Source organism: Pipra filicauda, unplaced genomic scaffold (assembly GCF_003945595.2).
Source record: "Pipra filicauda isolate LSUMZ 115617 unplaced genomic scaffold, ASM394559v2 scaffold65_size3143899_pilon, whole genome shotgun sequence".
Lineage (NCBI taxonomy): Eukaryota > Metazoa > Chordata > Aves > Passeriformes > Pipridae > Pipra > Pipra filicauda.
The window spans coordinates 2516733-2534838 of NW_024104820.1; the positions used below are offsets into that span (position 1 = coordinate 2516733).

The window sequence follows — 18106 nt, forward strand, 5'->3', positions numbered from 1 at the left end:
GCAGCAGGCGGCGGCTGATCGCGGCCGGCGCGCTGGGGGTGGTGATGGTGCTGCTGCTGGTCATCCTCATCCCGGTGCTGGTCAGCTCGGCCGGCACCTCGGCGCACTACGAGATGCTGGGCACCTGCCGCATGGTCTGCGACCCTTACGGCGGCACCAAGGCGCCCAGCACGGCGGCCACGCCCGACCGCGGGCTCATGCAGTCCCTGCCCACCTTCATCCAGGGGCCCAAAGGGGAGGCCGGCCGGCCGGGCAAAGCGGGGCCGCGCGGCCCGCCGGGGGAGCCGGGGCCGCCCGGCCCGGTGGGGCCGCCGGGTGAGAAGGGCGAGCCGGGGCGGCAGGGCCTGCCGGGCCCCCCCGGGGCGCCGGGGCTGAACGCGGCCGGGGCCATCAGTGCCGCCACCTACAGCACCGTCCCCAAGATCGCCTTCTACGCCGGCCTCAAGCGGCAGCACGAGGGCTACGAGGTGCTCAAGTTCGACGACGTGGTCACCAACCTGGGCAACCACTACGACCCCACCACCGGCAAGTTCACCTGCTCCATCCCCGGCATCTACTTCTTCACGTACCATGTGCTCATGCGGGGTGGCGACGGCACCAGCATGTGGGCCGACCTCTGCAAGAACAACCAGGTGGGTGCCTCGCCGGGGGCAGCCGGGGACATGAGGGCAGCAGGCGCCCGGGGAGAGCCGGGCTCCCCGAGGGAGCGGGCGCTGTGCGGGGAGCGGGCGGAGCGGCGCGGGAAGGGCGGGAAGCGGGCGGGGAGGGGGAGCCGGGCGGCCGCTGGAGGCGGCGCGGTTGCGAGGAGGGGTGAGCCCCGAGGGAGCCGGAGGGGACCGGCGTTCGTCTTTCCGCAGCCGGCGGGGACCTTGCGGGCAGCGCCGCCCCGCTCCGCCTCGGGTGCCCGAGGACCACCGAGGGGCCGGGGGTTCCGCGCAGAGCAGAATGCGGACTCGACGCTCTCTCCTCCCCGAGAGCCGCGCCGCAGGTGCCTCTCCCAGCCCGCCGTCCGGGCCGCCCCGCGGGCACAGCAGCACCTGTTCGGCGCCGCTCCCAGCCCGCCTGGGACATGGAGCGCTGCCCGCAGTTCTGCCGGGACGAGAGCGGGGGGCGGGCACGCAGGCAGCGCTGCCCCCGCAGGGGTGAGCATGGCCCGGCCCGCGGCCCGGCGTTCCCGGGAATGGGAAACTCCCCGGGAAGGAAGGGGAGCTGGAGACGGCGGGTGAGCTCAAGAGAGGGTAGTACTGCGTGGGGAAAGGGTGAGGTGAGTGGGAGGAAAGCAGGCATGGCAAGGGGCGCTGGGTTTGACACGCTCAGCCCCCGGCGGGAAGCGAGGCTTCCCCCCGCCCGGGAGAGCTGGTGACAGAGTGAGCACGGCGGCCGCAGAGCTCGGCCCTTGGTGGGCCAGCGCCAGGGGAGGCCCCGGCTGATGGATCGTGGCGGGGAGACACACCGGGCGACTGGAGAGCCCAGGCACGGCCCGGGTCTGTCGGCATCCCCCAGGGCAGGAGGGAGAGAACGGAAATAAAGGTCTTGCGATGCTACCTGTCTGAAAGACACAGGAATCATTTCTTTTAATTAGGATAAACGTTGCCACCGCGCTCGCAGAGGCTGTGCCTATAACATTGCCCTCCGGGGAGCCGTCCTTTGCAATTTTGCGCCTCTTCCGTACGTAGTTCACGGACGCGGATCGGTTGGCTCTAATTCCTACAGCGCTTAGCGGCACCGCCAGCCCTCTGGCTCTGGGTGCCCGGGGGCAGTGCGGTGTGTGCCCGGGCGTTCCCGTGTCCCCGGAGCTCGGCGGTGCTCCCGCCGGTCTCCCGGCCCCCCCGTGCGGGGGGAGGGCGAGGGACCTGCCGAGCATCGGCTGCTCAACAGGTCCCTCAGCGTCCGAGCCGTCCCGGCACCCGGGGACTGAGGGGCCGTACGTCGGCTCTGCCGGGCTCCGAGAGCCCGGAGCCAGCGCTGTCGCTCTCCCCGGGCTGTTCACCCCCCGGCGGGGCGGGCTGGGGGATTGATCAGCTCTGTGCGGTATCCGTGGGACTGAACACCGGCCCCGTGCCCCCGCCGTGCCGGGCGGGTCGCGGACGGGCTCGTTCGTTTGAGCGTCTCGTCCCACGCCGAGCCCCTCCGGCTCACGGCCCTTTGTGCTCAGCGCACACCGGAGCGGCGGCCGCCGGTAAATTAACCTGATACACCACTTAACCTTTTGTTTATGGCTCCTCAGAAGGACTGTGAAAACAGAATAATGAGGACATCAGCGGCAATTAATTAAGTTAGAAAATACCTACTATAAATACCGTCTCAGCAGATAAACCAGGACTAGTAAAGCAAAGTATGTCGCAATACATTCACTTCGATATCTTCATACAAAGGGAAATCTTGTATACTACAAGAATACCATTTTACATGCAAATAAAGCTTTACTCTATTTTTTACCCCTACTTATAATGTTTTAAATTGTTTATTTTCACTAATCCTGAATATATATATAGCAGTACTTTTAAAGAAGTACCCAGTTATAAATATTAAATTGAGCCTGAAGTCTAACCATTCCCAAATATAGCTACTTCCAGTACCAGACAGACAAATTAAACTCGTAGTTATTCAAAGAAGAAAAAAAAAGGCCAGGGCTTCTGTGAACATATTTGTATATACCCATGCGAGACAAGTATTTAGGTAATATAAACTGCATATAAACTGTTTGAAATGGACCCGCAGTTTTAATCCATCAGTGATTATGATTTATACTTGAAACACTAAATGTTGATGTGACACTTATAATACACTTTGTGTATTATTTATAAGAAAGCTCAGAAATTTTGGAAGTTGTGGAGTGACAAAGGTAACGTTACAAATCCAGTGTTTTCTAACAATGAAAAAAGCCAAACCATTGGAAAGTGTATATCAAATATCATTTCTAAGCAGTACATATGTAGAACCTCAAGGTCCTCGGTGTTAATGGTACTTTAATGGTTATCAGACTTGAACAGGGAAGTGCTGAGATGGCTAAGCAAATATGTGTGTGCAGCCAGAGAGCACAGCTTCATGAAAAAACTTGCATGAACTTGTGAAATGTATTGTCCCTTAATGGTTTAATTTTGAGTTACATTTACTGTCTCGCAGCAGTACACTCACTGAGAATTCATTTGAGACTGTTCTCCTAGGCTTTAAAAAGAAATTGCTCTGGCTAACCAAGCAAGGAGGTAAAACCCCTAGGAATAGTGTACTGGAGTCTATGGGACCTTTGCTGCTATACACAGGGCAGTAAGATCTGCACTTTGGTTTCTAGACTTTCAACACCCAAAATATTTTTTTTTTCATCCAGTATGTACTATGTAGAATCTTAAAAATGAAATATCCATTGCTGTTGTAGTCAGTGTCCACATGCTGACTCCTTTAGGATAGTCACTAATATAATTTGAGTTCTCCTTTACTATCCACAGAAACACAACGTTTTATACAAATCCACAAAGTAGTATTTCATTAGGATGTAAATGGGAATTGGAAAAGTATATTAAAACCGTCTGCTTGCCAGTACGCAAGACACTGGTTGAAAGTTTTTCTATCTCATGTATAGTCTTTTCGCTTTTCACTCCTCACCGTTTGCCCTTTCCATTTACACGGCCAGCAACCATTTCAGTCTGTTATTTTCTCTGGAAGGTATTTCCAGGGTTAATGACCCAGAGAGCCTTCGACTCCACCCTGCCCGTAATTAATCCCGAGGAAACATCCGGTGCTTAGAATAATTATCACTTAAACACTAGCAAAATAGATCAATAATGGTAAACAATACCAGGCAAGTCAGAATCAAGAAGTCCTGAAATAGTCGGGGCTAATCATCATGCCATGTATCAGTTTAAATTTGCAGCCTGTCACAGCACTGCAAGCTTTTGCAGCCTTTCTCACTCTTCTTACAGGATGCATAAAGAATTTCCACCTACTGTGATCTTTAAGCTGCATAATGCCATAAGATCCTGCATGGTAAAAGAACCCGTTCCTTTATAACATTTCAATATTAATGTGAAATCATATCACATGAAAATTTAATTTGGAAATTTATCATGTAAACTTTGAAAGGAATCCATGGAAAATTGTGACTTATAGCCTATTTTTTCAATTCAGAACAGATAAAATCCCACATATAGTACGCCAAGTCATGCATTATTACTTAGTTCAGCTTTGCAATGCCACTTAATCATTTACTGCTCTGTAACTACGCTAGAACAAAGACAAGCAACAAGCAGATGACGTGTTACACTGGAATAAATCACATACAACCATCTTTAAATATTTTACCAAACACGGTCAAATTATATATAAATTATTTGGAGACTTACAGTGGCATAGACTGCTCATTGCTGGAAACCAGCATATATATTGAAACTACAGATTACTTCCAGTTTGCAAGAAATGTCAAATTTAATCAGTAGCGGAATAGCAAGGGAGAAATGGGGGAAAAAGTATGTTTAAGGGAAAGTTGCAAATGAAAAGTCCTCAATGACATGTAAATTCCAAAAACCTCTTAAAGCAAATAGTGACTTTCCTGTGATTTTTCAAAGCTGTATCTCTTAAAACACAGTGAAATTAAATTTTTGCTTACTGAAATGTGGCAATAGGAGTTTTTTCAAACCCAGACTAGGATCCTTACCTGCTTGTGTGCATGTGTGTGGGTGGGTGTGTATTTCTTGTATTCTTTTCTGCAGCATGATCCTATTACTGGTATGACAATAAACTGCCTCTGGAAAAAGTCCAGCTGGGGAGCTCCCTGTGGATCCTCACCATTGTCAATCACTTGTCCCACTGAAATAAAAGTTACACCAATGTAAAACTAGCACATGACCAACTCCAGTTATTCTTACACATATATTTAAAAAGGCTCCAGACATTTACAGGAGATCAAGAAGTTTTGTATTCATCAGATGACTGAGAAAGGAGCGTGTTATTGCTTTAGTTTCAGGTGTTGTAGGAGAAAATAAGCAATAACCGCAGGAAAAAACATGAAATATAGGTTGCCAGATGTTTAAAGTGGCAACTCATGCACGGTGAATAAAATGCTGAGGATATGCTATAAGTTCACAATGCAAGAAAAGCCACCTGAGTTTTCTTAACCACTCATTGTGTATTTTATGTAGGTTCGAGCTAGTGCGATTGCTCAGGATGCGGATCAGAACTACGACTATGCCAGTAACAGCGTGGTGCTTCACTTGGAGCCAGGAGACGAAGTTTACATTAAATTAGATGGAGGAAAAGCACATGGAGGAAACAACAACAAATACAGCACATTTTCTGGATTTATTATTTATGCTGACTGATAATGAGTAAAAAGACCCACCAAACCAGTCCAAAAATGAAGCCTGCTCTTCTAAGTGATGGATTTGCGTGGCAAAAGTCAATGAAACAAGTACCCCAGCAGAGAGCGACCACCAAACACCTCAGTAGCGGGGGAAAAAAGTCAAATGCTACCTGATTCACATCTGTACAACACAGAGAAATCTTATGTTAAAAAACGACAAAACAAGCTCAACAGGTGTGCGATCCACTACCGCCAAAGCAAATACTTCCTCATTGTTAGTGTCCATGTGAATGAAGTTCTACATAGATCAAATTTTTATAGGAAAAAAGCCCACCTAAGGACGCTGAGTTATTTCTTCAGTGTATATGATACTTTGATGTGTTATGATCTTGCTGCTTTATCCATACTTCAGCTTTGGTTCTTGTGACTTACTTGCTAACAATGATGCTTGGAGTCCACTGATAGTGTGGTGAGGAATGATTTTACAATAAAAGGAAGAGGTAATCAAAATATATACTTTCTCTCTGCAAAGAAATTGTTTGCCTTGTACTTTTCTTACCCTTCCACTTAAAACTAGAAACTAATCATCTTCAAGCCTTAACTCAATGTTCCTGCTTTGTAGGTTTACATTAGACTTTTAACATAAAATCAGTCCAGTGGAGTTGTTTAAATTTTGTCTTTCCCTTAGCTGTGTTCTAAAAGAAAAAGGAGGATAGAAGAAACACTTTATTTTCCCCTGAAAAATGTAATAGTTGACAAACTATTCTGTTGGATCAAATCCCTGATTCCACCAAAGCCAATGGCAAAACTCCCATTGCTATTAGTGGAAAAGGGATTTGGCTTTTTTGATTTGTATACGTGTAAATATATATTTAGACAATTATTACAGGCCCATTCTTGATGGTTAGTTGTGTAAATATTTAGAAAGCCTATCATCCACATCATCACACTAAGGTAGAGTGTTTTCTTTGCAGCAATTAGTTTTCATTAGTCTTTTAGCACTTAGTCTGTACTTGGGTACTATTTTTAATAAAGTAGTTATGGATTAATATACTGCAGATGTTCCACTAGAATTTTGTAGGAATACAATGGTTCAAAACCTTAATTGTCTTAGGTGTCTTGTCTCACTGAAGTTACTGGGATTCTTCCCACAAAGGAGGAGTGGGAGATCTGACACATAAGAAAATGCTGTCACATAGACCTTTTCCATGGAAGCTAGTTACCAGTTTGTAGTAAGGTGTGCCTATGAGATGGACGCAGTTGAGCATATTACCAAAAATGATTAACACATATGCAAAGAAAGAAGCAAATATTTACATGCAAAAAAAAAAGTGTGTATTAAAACTTATTTTTCTCATTCATATATGTATAGATATAGATATATAAAATCTAAAAGAGGTTTAATCCATATAGAGGATTAATGGCTTGGAGAATTAAACTAAACACAGATACTATGAGTTACATAGTTATAAAAATGCTTTAGAATCAGTCATACCAGTAATGTCCACAGAATATTTTTATTCAGAAAATGGATTTATTATTTGTTTTGGTTTTGGGAGGCTGTCTGTTTCTCTCAGGTTAAAACTCGCAGATTTCATTCTAAACCTAAATTTTAGCAAGATTACTAAATAGTTCTTTAGCACAGTTGGTTATGTTATTTATTTTTAACATTTCGGCAAAATCAAGGCAACATTTCTATAAATCATTAAAGTATAATAGAGGCTACCCCTACCATTGCTATTTCATGTACTTTGCCACAAGCAACCTTGTCTAATGTACCAAGGGTACAAACTCAGATTTATCTGCACTAAAATGTCTGAAGTGTCTGCCACTGTGACAAAAAAGCTCTCCAGTGCTGGCTGCTCAGCAAAAGTCTGATAAAGATTGTACACATCTCTCTAAAAATCTCATCTGAATAAGTGACGCTTCTCTTAAACGGAGCATGTTACTCTTTGTTTCTGTTTTGAGTCGTCCAATTCAAAACAAACGCCGAGTGAGTCTCGGCTGACGGAGAGGATCACCAGGCAAACTCATGTAGGGTTTATAAGGGGACATAGTGCTGCCAGCTGCTTGTGTATTATCCCACCAGAATGGTTAACGCTCTTACTTTATGATGAAGTGCCAATCTGTATCTGTACATTGTAGTGATTACTCCTGTTTTATTTCTATGAGGCAATTACTTTAATAACAAATGTGTAACTGAACTTGGTCTGTTCGCTCCACTGTTGTTTTACTGGTCAGTGCACTCACACAGCAGTGTAGGTAGAGATCCTCTATGTAGTGCCACACACCGATGCACCAAGCTAGAGATCATTCACAACCAGCAGTGCGTATTTACTAAGGTGTTTATTGGAAAGGCTCAATACTACAAGATGTACATGGTCAAATTTGAAGAAGCTTTTGAAATCAGGCTCCCACTGCTACTGGATAACACCATTTTTTGAATAGATCACATGCCCTGGATAAAGTTAGACAAGAGCAAAGAACACGCTTTATGTAAAAATCACATATAAGGCAAACATTTCTTCCTTTTTCATCATATCTTGATATACTGATTTGTAAAGACTTATATCACAACCTTTGTTATAACTATTAGAACTCATTAAAACTGTATTATGTAATATATTTTGACTTCTGGTGTTGCATCTTTACAAAAAGAAGCTGGTCTGTGTCAAGTTTTACATGATCACTGTGAGATTCCAAAAGTTCATGATAAAAAAAATGTGATTAAAAAAAGACATCTGTAATAATACTGCACATAGTTTAAGAGATCATCAAATTGCTTTATTCAAAAATATATTTTTCCATGTATTTTTTACACTTTCAGTTAAAATTAAGTAAATTGTTAAATTATAAAAAAAAATACCTTTTTAGATTTGAGATTTCTTTTGCCTTGTGTTGTCTACAGAAGGTATTTAAAAGTTACAGACCTTTCATCAAGCATTACTCAAAGAATACAAGGATAATGAGAAGATTGTCAGTGTTACAAAGATTAAAATCAGCCCCCAGAGACAGGAAATTTAACTGAAAACCATAATTTCTTTCAAAGTCCAGGTGGTGCATCTTCAAAAGTAGTTTGGGGTAACATTCAATAATAGTATTAGATTACGCTCTTGAAACAATTATTTTAAAATTTCTATGGAAAAGATTTTGGGGTAGGTTCATATTCAGTAAATCACTCATGAACAAATTTCCAGAAGGGAGAAGATGCAGAGACAGTACTCAATTTTGATGTTCTAATTACAAAGAAAATTTATAATCAGTTTGTTTGCATCTCCTTAATAATTTTCAGTTTCTCTGAAAAGAACCAAATTTTAAAATGACTGCTCTCTGGAAAGAAATTTGAATTTTATCAAGTTTCTCTACAGAATAGGAATAATTATTCATTATTCCTACTTAAAAGTCAACCACCGCTTTGGATTTGCTAGGAGTATTTTATCAATTTTATCTTGGGATATGCCTCTAATTAGCATTTTAGGAACTATATTTTCAAAGATATGTGAATATCCATGACCTCCATATTTCATCAACCTGTTCTTGGTGTGCACATCATGAGCCATCAGAATTCTGTCTTCATAGCCTTCATCAATCAGTGTACGAATCCTGAAAAATTAAAAGCACACCTGTCAGTGAAGTTCTCACTCTGCAACAGCACAGAAGCAACCAGGATTTACATTTCTTATATTACTGTACTGCTGGACTCTATTATAGCAGAAAATAGTTATTTTAGGTGCTCAGAAAACATACTCCTTATATTTACTTGAAATTAAAACACATTTTTTATTGCATGAAAAAAACCCACCTCTGAAAACATACCACCACACATCTCAAAATGGAGAAGGAAAACTCTTTCCATTTGGCACATGGCTTTGCATTCCCAGTCCCATGAAGTTCACAGAGGAATTCAAGAGCTTCAGCATCACCATGCATGGGACACAGGTTTTATACACATGAGTAAGTAATAATTTCCTACCTAAACTCTTTCTCAGCAGGTTACTTCTTGCTGCCGTCACAAAGCTGATCCAATTACATTTGCTAATGACCAGACTGTGTGTGACAGGTCCTTTAAGAAGCCTGGCTCAATTGCACAAATACTTCCACATCTTCAGTTAAATCCCATTTAGCAAACCAGGTTAATAAAAATATGAAGTTGCCACCATCATGTTCCATATAGACAGTTATCATCCAAACACATTTCAAAGATATTCATTAAGGAAGAACAGAAATAAGACTGGCATGGCACAGTGCTAGCATGTGCCAGGAAATAAGAGGAGTGAATATGGCAACCCAGCTGAACAGGTTTGGCAAAATGACAAGCCAGCTTGGAAAAAGAAGTAATCCGTCTGGTCACTCCCTTGTATCGGGACTTCTATAAGTCCTTCTGTTTCATGTTTCACTCAGGTAGCCTTAATCCTTGATCAGCTAATTTTTTAGTATTTATTAGGTGAGTCTGAACACCTGTATTACACAACTGTTAAGCTTCCCAGTAAGCTTCAGTGTAGTTTGGCAGTAGATTCCTGCATTGAAGTGGCAGAGACAGACAGACCAGACCTGGAAAGTGCTTGTTCCTCATGTAGGCCTCCAATTCAGTCATTTGCCAGCACTGTGAAATTCTGATTCTTACCTTCCTGACTGTGCTTTGATCAACAAGAAAACAGATACCAGTTTTATAAGTAACTACGCTGTATCTGAAAGCCCTTACTGTCAGTTTTTATTGCAATTAGTTATGAGGAGATACATGTAGCAGGATCTAATCAATATGGGCAGCAGAAAGAAAGCACATAGGATAGATTTTGGTAAAATATTATCATCTTTCAGAAAAAAACACCATAACCAGTGCCATAGAGTGCACAACACTATGTATACCATAGCATTACAACATCACAAGTATCTACTCCAGCCTGAAATACAGAGAGACTATAGAATAGTATTATAGAATGAGTTGGAAGGGACCCCATCAGGATCATTGAGTCCAACTCCTGACCCTTTGCAGGACACCCCAAGAATCACACCATGTGCCTGAGAGCTAAATGCTTCTTGAACTCAGACAGGCTTGGTGCTGTGACCACTTCCCTGGGCAGCCTGTTCCAATTCTCAACAGAGAGTAAGAGCAATGGCACTGGGGGAACTAAGTTGTTTGCTGACCAAACATCATTTAGAATCATCTTCTTTCATATTTGGACTAATTTCACGGGTTGAGGAGGCATATGATCCTTTCCATTTCGTATTCAAGGCTCCTTAGTTTAGTTAGTACTTTCTTCTGACTCAAATTAAAACTGTCCCTGAACAAAAATCAGTATTTTACTTGCATTAGCAGTAGATTGCAGTCAAACTGCTGAAGTACACAGATGGCTAAACTGTGTTCAGTAGGTACATTATGACTACATAAGTTTATGTTTTGAATAGAAAAGACCTGAAGATATAATTTCCCTTATATATTTTCATATAGAGGTCAATTTGATTTCTACCTCTCTGGAGCTGTTTCACAAAACAAAACCCTAAGGATATTGCCACTGCCATCTCGAGTCCATCTTGGGTGCATCAATATCCATTTAGGGGCACTTCTAACTCGAATACACATTTTCACACCATACAATGAGAAGACAAACTTTTCGTCACTTCTTCCTGTGAACAGCCTGCAGCAAGAAATACTCAAGTGCCAGAGAGTTTAAGGAGAGACATCAGTGGCTGAGCAAGTATTATGGATGGAATGAAAACTCTGCCACGGTTGAACAAGCACTTGTTAACCAAGGCATAGTCCAGTTCTCTATATGTATTCCACAGTGCTTCCATAGAAGTTGACCTTCCATGGCACAGGAGAGGGGAGGAGGCACAGGAGAGGGAGCAACTTTATCCATTCTAAATGTGAAACCTGCAGATTCACTGCAACAGTTTAAAATACTGAGTGCCAGACTGAGAGCACTGTTAAGAGAGAGAAACTATTCCTAATGTGAAAAGCAGCAGCAAATGCTTGGCAGTGAGTGGAAGAGTAACCACGGCACCTTCTTAGGAGGGAACAGTTTGAAAACAGAAATTAGTTTCAAGGTTAATCTGACAATGAGGGGGAGAGAAGCTATGTCTGAAGTGTAAGTGGAAGCTAGAATTTACTTCATTAGTGATCAGAGATCATAAAATCCTTCTCATCAAGGAGAACATAAGAACAATTTTTGACTCTGGAAGGTAAAAAGACACAGGCAGGATGGCACCTCGACCCTCAGAAACCTGCCACTTCACTGCCCACAAACACTGTGGACAAACAGCACAGAAGGATCACACCTCCAGATAGAGTGGAAAAAGTGAGGTGCCCATTCCCAGCTGATCCTACCTTCTCTCAGACAGTTTCTGCACAGAATGCATCTCCTTGGGAATACCTTGTGTTAGCACAGCACAACAGATTTGCTGTGCAGCTGAGCTGAGACTGCAAGTGCTGATGAGAAGCAGGGAAGAGGTATCCTGCCAGTGGGGCCAATATTTTCACATTGTGAGTGAGTGTGAGGAGTATGAGAGCTCTGAGGAGACAGGACTTGCATCCTTCAAAGGAGAGAAAGGGCAAAAGGAAAGGGGTGGAAAGGTGATAAAGTGCTTGGGAAAAAAAAAGGCAGTTTTTCATGAGAGAAGCACAGGATCAAATCCACCCAAAATAACCAGCAAGTTTTACTGGGTTAGCACACTACTGAGGAGATATAACAGGCTCAGATGACGCTTAGTAGCAGCACTAGGTTTCCAATGCTATGTTTCAAATAAAAGCCAAACCCTAACATCAATCCAGTATCACCACCCTTTTTTTTTAAACAGACTGTATAAATGCGGTAAATTATAAAATTCAACCAGATCAGCATGGAATTAGGACAGAGAATGAAGCTTTTGATGTTCTTCTCAAGTAACTTTGTACAACACTATGATTCTGCATCTTCCTCTGCAGATAGAAGAAATGATACATGCTGCTCTAAGGGTGTGACTGCAGCAGGGGGAAATGGCATTATTTTAGTATGAAAGAAGACAATTTTGAACAGCAAGCAGAATCACTCTGTGATGGTCTTAAGTACCAATAATATGCTTTTGTCAATGGCCATGCTATAGCTTAAACTGCATGGGAGCAGATACCTTGCAATTCTTTCATTGTCGCTCGGCATGTCAATATCAGGATGGAACTGGTAGTGAAGAAATTCTGTACCAAATAGGTCATACTCTAAATAGCATCCAAGTTTAGCAAATTCCAGAAGTTTCTTTGTATCAAATATGGTCCTGCAGAACATATATAACACAGAGTCAGCACTGTAAAACAGGAATAAAATATCTCATGGCATGAGGACAGTAATTTTGTGACCTCCTACTTGCAAGGAAAAAAAACCAATAATCTAAGATTTAATTCATCCTTTTGAAAAACAGGACTCCTACTTGACACATGCAACTTAAGCTGATAACACAGCACTGTCTTTCTCATATTCATTTGGGATTTCATGCATTTTAAAAAAAAAAACAAAAAAAACCCCAACTCTTTCCCCATGAAATAATGAAAACAGCTATGATAATCTTTAAATGGAAAGAGGAAAGTTACTTACTTTTGATATCATTAACCCTCTCAACAGACAACCTAACCAGGAAGGACATTAAAGGAGGAGGTTAATTCATAGTGACATTTAGAAAAAAAAAAAAAGACAATGGATTACTTACACAAGGCAGATTTACTTTCCCAAAAGACTTACAGAAGACAGCTCCATCCAGGGCTTGTTTCATCCATCACACACCGGTAATACACAACTTTGTATTTAGTTTCTATTCTGTACAGTGATGTTTCTAGATTGCCATTAGAACAGCAATATATCATTGTTTGCACTGGGATCTGGCCAGAACGCCTTAAGGAAATGCTCTCACCAAAATATATAATGGCACTGTGAGTGCCTGGGACATGGACTTTACAGAAGATTTGAAAAGTGAAGGAACAAAGCTTCTAACACATATCACTCATTTGGAAAAGAACAGCAACAGAAATAAGAGTTCTCCGGAATATTCTGGGTTTTCTCTGAACAATTTTTACCAAGTGTATAAGCTGTCCAAAGGAAACCAAAAACACTCAAATGATACAATTTAATCTTTATAGCCACAACACAATTTTTTTCATCTAATTAAAAACCAAGTTTCCACAAGAACATCACAGTTAAGTAAAAGGGCAGTAGTTAAATTTTTTTTATTATTATTGCAGATATTGATGTCACAAAGTAGTTTTACCCTATACAATTACATCACAGTCTGTTGCTATGGAAATGACTGATGTCACACTTTCAATATTATGACTTAACAACAGGACTGAAAGTAGGAGGAACAGATGGGTTGAGAGAGACAAAACCCTTGTTCAAACAAGCCTGCCATCAGCAGGAGTCTAAGACTTGCCAACTGTAATTAATAAAAAATGTTATTTTAAAATAAATATTACAGTTTACAGAGACTGAACATTTATTACCAAATGATTTTTTCAACTGCAGAGCAAGAGAACAGGTTATTTTAGATTCAGCCCTGCTTGGTTCATGGGGAGACAGTTGCCAAGAGTATTCAGTCCTGGTGCACATAGCAAAAACACCCAACAATATATTTCAAAATCACAGCCCAACAATTTCTTTTTAAGACTATTGTTACCGTCATGCTTTTGGTGCTCTGTCCTAACGAAGAGCTGGAGAGCTTAGTTTCATCAGCCTTTGGGTCCCATTGTGAGCTATGGAGATGCAGCAACAGCAGCAGTACCCAGCTCAGATTGTGGATCTCTGTGCTGGAATTGGATGTTTGGGCAACACTGTGCCTGAGCTGCCCTGAGCTCATGGAAAAGGACACAGTGAAGCATTCTGTAGTTTGGGTCTCATCTGTAAATCCCCATGGGGACAGCCACCAAACCATTATGAAGCCCATATTCAGAGCAGTCGCTGTGAGCCTTCTAACAAAAGCTAAAAGTGAATGAATGTTGATCCCTACCAAGATACCTTTTTAACCTTAACCCCTAATGAATGGCCAAAGCCAAGGCTCAATAGCTTTTGCTTCCCAGCCTTTAACTGCACCATATGGACACATATTCCATTATGGACACTTGCTACCTTTTGTTCTACGATGCTAAATTGCAAAACATGGTAGCCAGTATTTTAGCTTTACCATTTCATTGTAAATCCACTTGCAAACTACCATTCTGCCTATGTCAAATGCAGACAAGAAATGTGGAGCTATGTACAAATTTATCTCACATTTAAAGGACTGGGATGCTCCCACATGGATTTTTCTCACTGGAGGAGACTTAAAATGTTAAATGCACATTGGAAAGCCAAACTTCACAGTAGTTTATGTTATAGCAAGTGCCAACCTGAATGTGTGAAAGTAATGATAGAAAGAGATATAAGGAAATGTCATATTGTGCATCAGTGGCTGTAAGTGAAACTGCACCACTGTCTTGACTATTTTCCTGCTTATATTGCTTAACTTCCACCAATAAATTACTTAATTCTTAAAATACTTAATTCAACAATTTACAACAATGTATAAAGGCAAAAAACCCATAACTGTATGTTTATGTTTTATCAAAATGGCTATGTAAGTACTGATATCTGCAGCTTTCTCAGTTGTCTTTCATAAAAAGATTTAAGTGATCAGTTTTTCTTTAAAAAGGGGAGGAAAATACAGCCATAGATAAAATGGAATGCAGGTAAATACATAAAGGAAGTCTGTATCATTTATAAGTAAAACAAGGAGCTTTGCCTACAAAACACCTGTACCTCATATGCTACCTCTTAGAGCCTACAACTATCAGAAATTTGGAGCACAGTGTTGTTGCCTATACTGCACTCACACTGAGGGCAAACAATCCAATTGCTGAGAATCATATGACCACAAACAGTCTCCATTATTCAGCAACTGGCCAAACTAATCAATGCTTGGACATATTCCAGCTCACCGTGAGCAACACAAGGTCATACAAAACTGATTTGGTAATAGAGGCTGTATTTCTAAGCTGGAGACAAAAAAGTATCCCAGTTTCTCTCCATGCCTGATGTGGAGCTCCTGGGTTTTGTTCTTGAGAAAGCTGTAAGTTAGCTACCCGGACTACACCATGAACTATTCAAAACCCAACTATTCTCTTTTTAAGCAATATTTCTTCTGTCTGGTAGCAGAACATTAAAAATCTGCCTTCTGCTTTGACCCAGAATCCAGAAAAATCAAGTTTTCCATTAGCTTCTGTGAGATTTTGGTAAGGCCCTTAAGAGTGATCCAGTTTTCAAAAATGCTAGAAGCCCAGCAACTTCCCACCCGATTTGGTGAGAGCTGCTCAATGTCCAATGCTTTGTAAATACAGGGATTTGTTCAGGGATACAAATTAATGGAATTCTGATTTTTAAAATGTGGTTACACTTCCTCCTAATCTCTCTCCCAGGCTTTCAAAGAGAGCATTTAAAATACCAAAGTCTCTTCATCAATAGGAATCTAAAAGCTGATCCTGACTGAAGTGCTGGACACCAACCAAGCTCTATAAAAGCATTTATTTTTAAGACAGTAAACTTGAAGATAATACTTTATGTCAACTATATCCAGCATAGTTCCGTAAACCCCAGTGAGCTGTGGCAACACTGCTGGATGGACAGCAGAATAGTCTGCTTACCTGTCCAGGTGAGACATGACCGTCTTTGAAGCATCAGCCCCAGCTTCCTGCAGAATGCGGACAATCTGGAAAGGGGAGTCGCTGCTCCTGCCAGGATGGATGATAACAGGGCATCCAAGCTGTGACTGAGCCTGTGCTGTTGCCTGGAGCACACGGTGTTCACTCTGAGTCAAAGGCCAGGAGCAACCTATTTCTCCCACCACACCACACTTGATGTTAGTCCCATCCGCTCCTTTGAGCATCTCATCAACAATAATGTTTGTCAGCTAGAGAACAGGAAGAGATTTTTGGTTATTAATACTATTTGTGTTAAATAGCATCAAATTTGGCCTATGGACACTGTACTTGTTATACTCCCAAGGTCTTTCTGAACTTATTTAATTAACAGCTGGGTGTGTGAAAACACTGTAGTTAAAATCTGGTTTCTGTCAACTAATGTTATGCCAGCCATTCACTAAAACCAAAATAAAGAGAGAAGCAAATTAATTTAACAGTATCCGTTCGCACATTTGTCCAGGTTTGCCAAGAACACTGGTCTACATATAATTTGTACTGTGATTTAGCCTGAGATAAGTTTTCTTTAAAAAAAAAAGTTAGTTTATTCCCAAACCTGTGCCTTGCACTCGTGAATTGGCTCCAGACACAATTCAATGTAATTTCTTGCAAAACAAGGGCTCAGAGAATAAGGAAACCTTGTCATTCAGACAGGGAAGGGAAAAACTCTGGCAAAGATCCTGAAGAGACAAATTTAAGACAAATCCCGCTTATGGGAATGTGGATGTAAAACAAGAGGAGCTCTGCTGACTTCAGGACCACAAAAACAAAGCTTATCTGACAAATTTACAAGGTCAAAATTAGCTTGCTTTTAAAATATTCACAGGAAAAAAAAGACATCAGAATCTCTTAATAAAAGTAGTTTGTTATAAAATCTTTAGTTATTCTTTTCCAGAATAGGCCACACATCTTAAGCATACATTCAGAACTGAGCAAAAAATGGTTCTGATGGTGACCTGCCTTCTGGACTGGATGAAGTGCTCAGTACAGGACATCTGTGGGTCTCCATCAATCCCCCAAATACAGAAGGGAAACCTTTGCCTCAAGAAAACTATTTGTATCAAATTTCAAGTGATGGAAGAACATTTAGGAAAAGCAGGACTGTTGCATACAGCTTGGGCCAGCTAGGGTCTAATTTTGTTGGCAGCACTGCTCAAGTTTTGACCATTGATTTTTAAAATGAATTTGACTCATTTGTGAACTGTAACAGATCTTTAAAATTTTTCTCAGCTCCGTTCATTCACATTCAAAGCCTCCTGCCTTGGAGATTTCTGTTCCCTCTTGTCTCCATCATCACCTTTTCTTAATAAAAGATGAATGAATATTTATTATTATAGGAATATCTGGGGACCTCAGTTATTATTAACATATTGTCTTGGGCACGATACAAACAACCTGACGTAGACTCCCCTGAAAAGCCTGGACAAATGACAGAGAGGAGAGATACAACACACAGCCTGAGCAGACCAATGATTTACAACTGACCTATAAATATTGCGATTATTTATGCTTTTTACAAGAATGCTGGGTAAACTCACTGGGAAACAATTAGCCAGAAAAAAAGACAAAAGAGCTAGCAAGGATATACTCCTTCCTTAAAAATAGTAAAAAAGCCCAGATAATTGGTGTTGTACCAGATGTCCACACATGAAATACTTTATTTTCCTTTTACTGTTGCATTATAATAAATCCCTCTGAGAAAATGGAGCTTAAGAACTGGAAATGCTGACAGATAACCCCAGCACATGCAAGTAGTGCTGCTCCAGCTATATTGTTGCCAAATACCTTAGAAATCATAGGAAATAAAAGAACCCTCTAGTATTGTCTTGCCTCTAATAAGGCATTTCTTTGTTTGCAGCGCTGGGTGTCTATGTGGCCAACAAAAATCCTGTCTCCATACAGACACCAATACAGCACTTTTTCACCTATTTATACATTTTTAACAAAGAAATTATTGTCCATTGGCTCTAAATTACATAATTCCCTTTCATTATCTACAATTCTATACACTATTGGTTATAAATCTCTTGTTGCTTATGCTAATTAGTTCATACTTTTAGTCTTTTTAGTATCTTTTTCCTTTGGTAGGGATTTTCCAACACAAATACTGAGCCTTTATTAGC

General features: G+C 41.6%; 2 protein-coding genes across 6 annotated transcripts in view; one reads left to right on the forward strand and one right to left on the reverse strand.

Annotated features, from left to right (window-relative positions):
• C1QL3 (complement C1q like 3) lies at positions 1-7921 on the forward strand. Its single transcript, XM_027720539.2, has 2 exons — positions 1-632; positions 5136-7921. The coding sequence occupies exons 1-2, from the start codon at positions 45-47 to the stop codon at positions 5313-5315; spliced, it is 768 nt and encodes a 255-aa protein (XP_027576340.1). The 5' UTR covers positions 1-44; the 3' UTR covers positions 5316-7921.
• The window catches only part of PTER (phosphotriesterase related), a 22114-nt gene continuing 11631 nt past the window's right edge, over positions 7624-18106 (reverse strand). For all 5 annotated transcript variants that reach the window (XM_027720525.2, XM_027720517.2, XM_039388524.1 and 2 more), the window contains 3 exons: positions 15930-16195; positions 12401-12541; positions 7624-8899 (listed from right to left, as the gene is read on the reverse strand). In XM_027720525.2, the coding sequence (XP_027576326.1) occupies positions 8689-8899; positions 12401-12541; positions 15930-16195 (618 nt within the window). In that variant the 3' untranslated portion in view covers positions 7624-8688. The remainder of the gene's footprint in view (positions 8900-12400; positions 12542-15929; positions 16196-18106) is intronic.